The 7797-nt window shown below is 44.5% G+C and overlaps 1 protein-coding gene across 1 annotated transcript; it reads left to right on the forward strand.

The window, feature by feature from the left end:
- Positions 1-366: 366 nt before the first annotated feature.
- On the forward strand, positions 367-2366 carry LOC126565059 (uncharacterized). The gene is made up of 6 exons (XM_050222198.1): positions 367-552; positions 955-1163; positions 1237-1372; positions 1449-1711; positions 1802-1934; positions 2116-2366. Exons 1-6 carry the CDS (start codon positions 444-446, stop codon positions 2226-2228), a joined length of 963 nt encoding a protein of 320 aa, XP_050078155.1. The 5' UTR covers positions 367-443; the 3' UTR covers positions 2229-2366.
- Positions 2367-7797: the final 5431 nt, after the last annotated feature.

Raw genomic sequence — 7797 nt, forward strand, 5'->3', positions numbered from 1 at the left:
GACGGAACTGAGCAGGGAACGGAAACGGTGTGTCTCGTGGCGACGCCGATCACTGTCGACGGAATTTGCGTGTTATTTCCGATACATTTAGCCTGCATGTCTGAACGAGTGGGAGCTTGAAAAGGTTGTCAATATAATCGATTACTAACAGTGGGGTAGGGCGTAGTGGAGTCACGGTGACTACTAGTCTATCCAGCCGCAGGAAAGGTGCAAGCACGTCCGCGTGAAGGAGCTGGTTAAGGAAACCAACAAGCAAGAAAGAGAAGCGCATAAGAGTGTGTGAGAAAAACATAGAGCTTTAAGAACGAGAGAAAAGAGAGAGCGAGAGAGAGAGAGAGAGAAGCAACGAGTGGGGGTGTAGTGAGTGTATGACGCTGAAATAGTGAAGTTAGTGATCAATTAAAAAATGATAGCATGGGCTTCTGCTATGAGGAATACTGCCGATGAAGCGATATGAGCACGAATGTGTACAGTACAGGTTGTTGGGAAATACGCAAACAATGCACGAGATGTGGTGTTGGATAGTTATTCTACAGTTTCTCCTGGCGGAAGGTGAGTAAATAGACGAACAAAAAATGCTGATCAGTTATTTTAATCAGTCAAAAGTATATTAATCAGTAGAAAACGTCTGAAATCATGAGTCAAATAGCTTACACCAACTTGCATGAATTGTGTTTATTTGGTAGATTTCCAACTATGGTTGCAAAATGGCATTAATTATGAAGTTTTTAAATTCATGGAATAATGAACTGGAGAGGCCGAATATAAATAGTAAAATTGTTAAGGTTAAAGGATATGCCGCCAGTAGAATTTTTTTCTAGTTATAGCCAAGCCAGGTGCTTGATTTTCTCGGACGAAGCTTCTGCTAGGAAATGTCATGTACTCATAACTATACGTAACGAACGATGGCATAGAATTAATTTCGTAATTTCACCTTCACCGTCTGCGGGGAAGAACTCGCCACAGGTATTATGCTCACAGAGGTGCGGGTGCCCAAGCACACCATCAAGGGCCACTCGGTACGATTGGAGTGTCATTATGACATGGAAGGAGAAGCGCTCTACTCGGTGAAGTGGTACAAGGATGGGCGCGAATTTTATCGATATGTGCCAAGAGACGATCCGCCCGGGACAGTATTTCCTCAACCGGGCATCATTGTGGATGTGAGTAGGCGCAACCAGCGCACGCGTTCTTGACTTTGGCAATGTAAGAACCGGGTTTTGTTGCTATCCACAGCTGCAGAACTCGACTCGTGAGCAGGTGGTTCTGGATCCGATTGATCTGTCCTCCAGCGGGAAATATCGATGCGAGGTGTCAGCAGAGGCGCCTTCCTTCCAGACGGTGTCGGATCACGGGGAAATGCTGGTAGTCGGTAAGTAGCCAACGAAGCCAAACAACGGAATCGTAAGGGGCTACTCGAGTCGATTGTAATGATATTTGTTGTGCAGTGCTGCCGGAGGAGGATCCGTATATTACGGGCGGGAAGCCACGCTACCAGATCGGCGATATCGTGCGCGTAAACTGCACATCTGGCCGATCGAAACCGGCGGTCCATCTGACGTGGTACATCAATAGCGAGGCGGCGGATGGGTCGCTGGTGAAACGGTTCGAGCCCATCGTGTCCGGGCCGGATAAGTTGGAAACTTCCATACTGGGGCTGGAATTCCGTGTGAAACCAAAACATTTCAAGCGAGGTGATATGAAGCTCAAGGTACGGCCGTGCGCCCTTTTACGGAAGGAGGCAGCGGGAGGGCAAGAAAAATGTCTAAAACATGCAAATTTCTCCTTGGCTTTCTCGCAGTGCCTCGCCACCATTTCAACTGTATACTGGAAAAGCAACGAGGAGAGCGTCGAGGGCGAAAAGATACAGAAAGCTCCCATGCTGGAGTCGCGGCGAGCCGTGTCGAGCGACACGCGAGCGGACCGGGTTCAAGGTAAGTGCACGGAGTGCGGTGCGATGGCTTTTTTATGGCTCACATTTCGCACCGAGTTTCTCCAAAGCTCCCTCCTCCCCACGGACACGGCACGACATTGCCGGCAAGGTATGGAACACAAACGTGATGGAATCCTTTTGTTTCTTTTTCCATTCCTTCCACGGCTGCGAAACCGTTTCAGCGGCAAGCGGTGATGCATTGGCGAATAAATATTCATCGGGCTTGAATTTTACATTGCGCTGGCTGCTCACAATATTGGCCGCGATCCGGTTGTGCTGTCCGCTGTTGGCCTAAATGCAACGTAATAGGAGCACGAGTCGGCGAGCACAATCCCAACAATTCGCTCTCTTCAACTATAACAATTTTATTATCATTCACTGTAATACATTCCGTCCCGGGACACGGGTCGATCGTTTTCGACCCCAACGCCAACCCCTTCCTAACTCACTCGTCGTGCTGCAAATTGTGCGCGCCCTTACGACGATCTGCGCTGCAGCAACTTTCGTAAAGAAATGTCCATAGCTGCTTAGAACGCCTGGACAAGCGAACAGTTCAACAGCAATGCTGTCTAGGTGCCATATTCGAACATACTCAGAAAAATTATTGGAACGCGAACCGGACCAGACCGCGACCCAAGGCAGTCGTTTCGTGTCGCGGAAAGATAATGTGTAACACGCCATTGTTCAATTCACAATTTGTTCGTGTACGTTCGGAAAACTCCGGCAAATTCAACGAAACTGTGTCGATTCAGCATCCTTTCGACTGCACGCTAAATTAGCGATAAAAAGAAAGAGAAGCTGGTGTTTCGATGCGCTTAACAAACCATCTTATCAGCGTGTTTGACTATGGACATATCGAAGCAAGAAAAAAACACGAATCATATCACTATGACACAATGAAGGAATATCTTGATGTGCTTTTTCACTGTTCTTCAAAACCAACAAAAAAAAAAAACAAAACAAAAGGAAACAAAAAAATCATACTACAATTTGACAAAGAAACAAACGAAAGGGGTAAAACCATTAAAACATATCACCAGTGAATATTAGAGCAACAAAACAAAAAGAAACAAATAATTAACGAAAAAATCTTTTCACTCACCGTTTATTCGTGGATAAGTGTGTCGCAAAATCGATTCGATCCCTCTTGTAAAAAGTGTGTACATATTGTAAAAGCATTCGATCTAAACCAGAGAGTCTGGCCGATCGGAAAGTGTCCAAATTGTTGCTATGTTTTTATTTCCCCTACAACAGCAGTACGAAGAGAATTTAGATAACAAACAAACGAAACCCAAACGATAAACTGACACCTTTTACACATCAACTACACACATACACGCACACATTCTACAAAACATAAACAAACATACTATACAAAGAAAGCTAGCCAACACTACTTGATCGTATAGTCGAATATTCTTCTAGAAAATTGTTACTTAACGCATACAAAGAGAGGAACGTATGAACAACGAGCGAGGAAAGATGGCCGTGACTGATAAATAAAGTACTTTTATCCATTATGATACCAATAAATAAGCTGGGGGTGATCGATATGCTATACCTTCCGAAATGGCGATCGAGCATGAGGTAAGTAGACTTAATCATTTTTGTGTGTCCCATCCCGACACTATTCACCGCGAGACTCTTCGCAAACAGGATTATAAGAAATAAAAAACTATGTATTCGAGTTTTGAACTTGATTGACCCGTACATACTTGTTCAGTGTATATCAAACAACATGACTGTCATGAAATTAACATTTGAAAGAGTGATGATAATGTCCACTCATAATGGAGCATGAAATATTTCACAGCATTAGAAGGAAACCAGGCGCCTCCTTCGATATTTTTATTATTCATTATGTTGCCATTGGCTATCACTACATGATCGTGTCTTTCACGAATGTCGAGCTAAAGCGGCAGAAGAAGAAAAAGTAGATTTTCAATCATAAATTGCAAGAAAAAGAAGAGGCCAAAAGCCGAAGCAAAACGTCAAGGTACTGGGCAGCACTGAGTCCTGCTGTGCGACGATATCGGCAAGAAACAATCGTACCGTGCTTATAGTGTGCGAAATGTCGGCAAATTAATAAATGTCCGAGTTGATGCTGCGTGTAATTGATGCCAAACTAATGGTGTGGCGGTAGAAGATTCTTTCTCGTCTGCTCTCATTCTTTCCGCGCACGCCCGACACCACGACGATAGAGGGTGCCCAAGCATCCTTTAGGGTCCGGCTGGGAATTATCAATCAATTACTTTATTTGCCAAATAAATGTCAAATATCTTTCAGATCGTTTTACCACCATTTCCATCACCCCTGGATTCCGGGTGACATTTGTTCTATTCTCACAGGTGTACGTGCGTCGGGAGTGGGATCGCTGTGCGTGTTCTGACGTGGGATGCTGTTCGTTTTTGGTGGGAAACGATCGATCAGGGTGCATTGAGGGGTGGTGAAACGGCACAGAAGCAAGCACGCTTTTCGTTCACACTCTCATCATGCAGACACAGACACAGAAGCACACACGCGCCCACGGATACACATACCAAGGCCACGCGGTGGGAGGGAGGGATTCACGCAACGGGTGTTGGAATATTGTCCAGCGACAGAGTTGTTGGCAGCATGACATGGGACTGGGACAAAAAGGACAGCACAAAAATAAACAAAAAAGGCAGCAAATAATGTCATTTTATTTATGTGGTGACTTTGCGGCAACGGCAGCAGAAAGTCGCCCTGGATGGAGGTTGAACTGTATATGGTTCGCACCCGGAAAAGTACTTCCATTCCTTGCCCACCCCTCAAACCAAAAAGGAGTGAAGTAACAGTGCTCTAGGCGTTGTGTTCTCTTGTGTCCCATTACGTCTTCGTACGACCACAGTGCGTGTATGTATGTATGTATGTATGTATGTGTCCTTGCGCCCTTACGTACCACTGTTTCTTCATTGTGTCCCTCCGATAGCAATATCCAAGATTTATGGTTTCTGTAATCATACCCGCAGAAGTGAAAGTACAAACGACCTGCTACGTGTCTGGTTTTCCGGATGTTTACGCCGCATTTGATGACGCTAGAATGCTTTGCTCAGCTTTGACTTCCCCTCGGGGGCTGCACCGTTATTCTGCGTTAGTTTACTTACGGTACCCCTAGGTCGCGCAATAGGAAAAGTTGTGTCATTTTTCATACAGTTAGCAGAATGCTTACACAGTTATTTTGCGTGTCTTCGTTTATGTTTCTTGTCCGCTTGCCCTGCAAAGTGGCGATCCACTGCTGCCGATTGTTTATCATTGTGCACTCGAAAAAAGTGGCCACACGCTTGGAACCGATGCTGCACTATTGCGGGGATGATCGATGGGTTGCAAAGAATCGGAAAATTGTTGCTTGATTTACTGCTTAGAAATAACAGGCACAATTTCACACCATTGCATGTAGAGCGGCTCATGCCATGCAATCTGCATGTAACAAAAGAAGATGAAAAAAAGAAATCTTTTGATCGAGTCATGAGATGAAAAAGGTAAAATAAAAAATCCACATCAAGCCTACTAAGACTGTTACTACATCCTAAGCCTTGTTTAAAACGAACCGTCCAGGAGTTAAGTGGTACAGTAGTCTGCGCGCAATATTCGTCGGTAAAAGGAAAAGGACATGCTACTCTTTGTTAATAGAGGGCTGTTCGAGAAAAATGGCACTGTGGAATGGTTAAAGTTGGACGATTCTCAGCTCAAAAGTGCAACCATTACAATAGAACGGAAACTGTCGGTGTCCGGGCAGTTCCGGACAGTTCCGGGCTTATTCTTTCCGTGCTTCCGTTGCGCCCCATGAACCGCTGTTCTTCTTTCATGACCTGGCTGCTGGCTTCGTGCCGTTTCCCTTGTCGACAGATAAGTTTCCTCAATGTTATTAAAGTCATTACTCTACACTGCACACCACACTTCTGGCCGAGGAGTCCTTCCGTGCCCGTTGTTTCAGCCCTCCAGCTTGACTAACGGTTTTGGATGTTTAGTTTCGCTCCTTTGTGTGTCTGTGTGCCGCACGAGAAAACGGGCAACACACCAGGACACTAGTCCAGAAGGCAAAGTTATAAAAAGTTTATATATTTTATTATTATATAATTCATCTGTTGAAAGCATTTTTATCACGTTTGTCTTTTGTCGCTGGCGTGTTTGCTGTGTTGCTCTCGACGGTATCGTTTCCGCACTTGTGTACGAGGACACTCTTTTGCCTGGTTTTTCTCCGGGGAAAATGAACACGTCAGATAAATAAGGGCAGTAAGGGCAAAAAAACCTTCCGACTCGAAACTGGGGTAAACTAGCTTGAGCGGGAGTTGAAGTGTAAAGGGTCCTCTGGCCGTGGTCCCGAGACCGAACGAAAGGATGAAGGTGTTTCTGCGTGACCGTGCTTCACACGTGCCTGTTCATGGCGTCTCGTCGAAGACATCAGCTTCTTTTCTATTTTTCAGTCTAATTTTTTTCTCCTGCCCACGTCCCTTGCTGTGAATGTTGACACGAGGCGTTCATTTGCTATATGCTCTTATATTTTGATGATTTTTTCCCTTCCTTTTGCTACGATTCTGTCTCAGCCCACGACAAAAGATAACTGCGTCACTGCGGATTTTGTTTAGTCGTTTGTTCGTTCGTAAAGATTACCTTTTAATAACCGTCACTCTAGTCGATGGACAAACAGTTTTAACAAGGTCAAAATACTCTCAGTAAACTTGTGACGGGGAAGCAGTCTCAAATGATCACTCAACCGTTCCCTAAATCAATACTACCAGTGTAAAATAAAGCTATCGTCCTACCTATGGGCGTTTGACAGACAGTCAATTAAGTATTATAACTGTATGCTTTAAATTGCTCAAAATGGTTTGATGTAGTCCAATGCCTACTATCACTGCTATGTTAACAGAATCATAATTTCGAACAAATATGGATATGGAAGCCAGGAACAGCCTGCTTCCACCATTCAGCTATTGTTGTTTCGAATGACACGTTGAGAAAACGTTCAATGCCTTGCACAACTTACTGCCAAGAAAGGGTGCGAACATCCGCTCAAGGGCAGATGGGACAGTGTGTGCTGTGCTGCGGGCGCCAAGATTGAGAGAAATCTAAAGAACAATGAAAAGCATTCGCTTCCGAATTCGTCCGACTTTGTGAGTGTCTTTGGCAGAGCAAAGCTTGAAATATTTATTTTTAATATCTTCTCCTGGGATGGTGGTGTCTGTAATGAGCCGTTTCGGCCATATGCGAGGCCAAATTAAATTTTGCAGTATGAAAATTAAATTTAATTAAACAGCGGCACAGGAATCTTTGGAAACATTTGCAGTTTTAAGTTTTAGAGGCAAACTTTTCCATGAGTGAACCTGGAAATGGACTCAATTTTTATGTAGCAGATAGATATGCCCTAGAAAAGAGAGCCAAACGCTGTAGCATGTAGCTTGCGTCAGAATGCCAGCCCGCATGAATCGGTATCAGTATAAATTGGGCATAGGTCTGCCTTGTCCGTAATTGTTGTACGACTAATACGGAAGTTGTTACGGGAAGTGTTTCGCAGTTTTGTGCGCGTGACAAAACAGAACTTTTGGCGGCAAAATTAGTGAAAGAAGAGAAAACATTGCTTTGGTGGTTACCGCAGTAGCAGAAAATACCGTCAGCAGCTAAAAATCTTGTAATGCTCTGCAATAAATAAATGCAAACAAATGATAATGAACGCAGTCTTTCGTCCATCCGTCCGTTCGTTATTTAGCAACTGTTGGACATGGTGGGCGCATGGAGGTTCCCACCGACACCACTGCCTGGCAAATGGACGACTAAGATACGCTGGCTCTATAAAGATAACGATGGTAAATTTGTGGGACATTGAAGCATAAATTTTCATA

This window comes from Anopheles maculipalpis, chromosome 3RL, assembly GCF_943734695.1.
Source record: "Anopheles maculipalpis chromosome 3RL, idAnoMacuDA_375_x, whole genome shotgun sequence".
Classification (NCBI taxonomy): domain Eukaryota; kingdom Metazoa; phylum Arthropoda; class Insecta; order Diptera; family Culicidae; genus Anopheles; species Anopheles maculipalpis.

Excerpts from the sequence above, each read along its gene's own strand:
- LOC126565059 (XM_050222198.1), top strand. The coding sequence starts at position 444 with ATGAAGCGATATGAGCACGAATGTGTACAGTACAGGTTGTTGGGAAAT. Across the intron at positions 553-954 it reads ACAGTTTCTCCTGGCGGAAG|AACTCGCCACAGGTATTATG; the intron begins GTGAGTAAATAG and ends TCTGCGGGGAAG. Across the intron at positions 1,164-1,236 it reads AACCGGGCATCATTGTGGAT|CTGCAGAACTCGACTCGTGA; the intron begins GTGAGTAGGCGC and ends TGCTATCCACAG.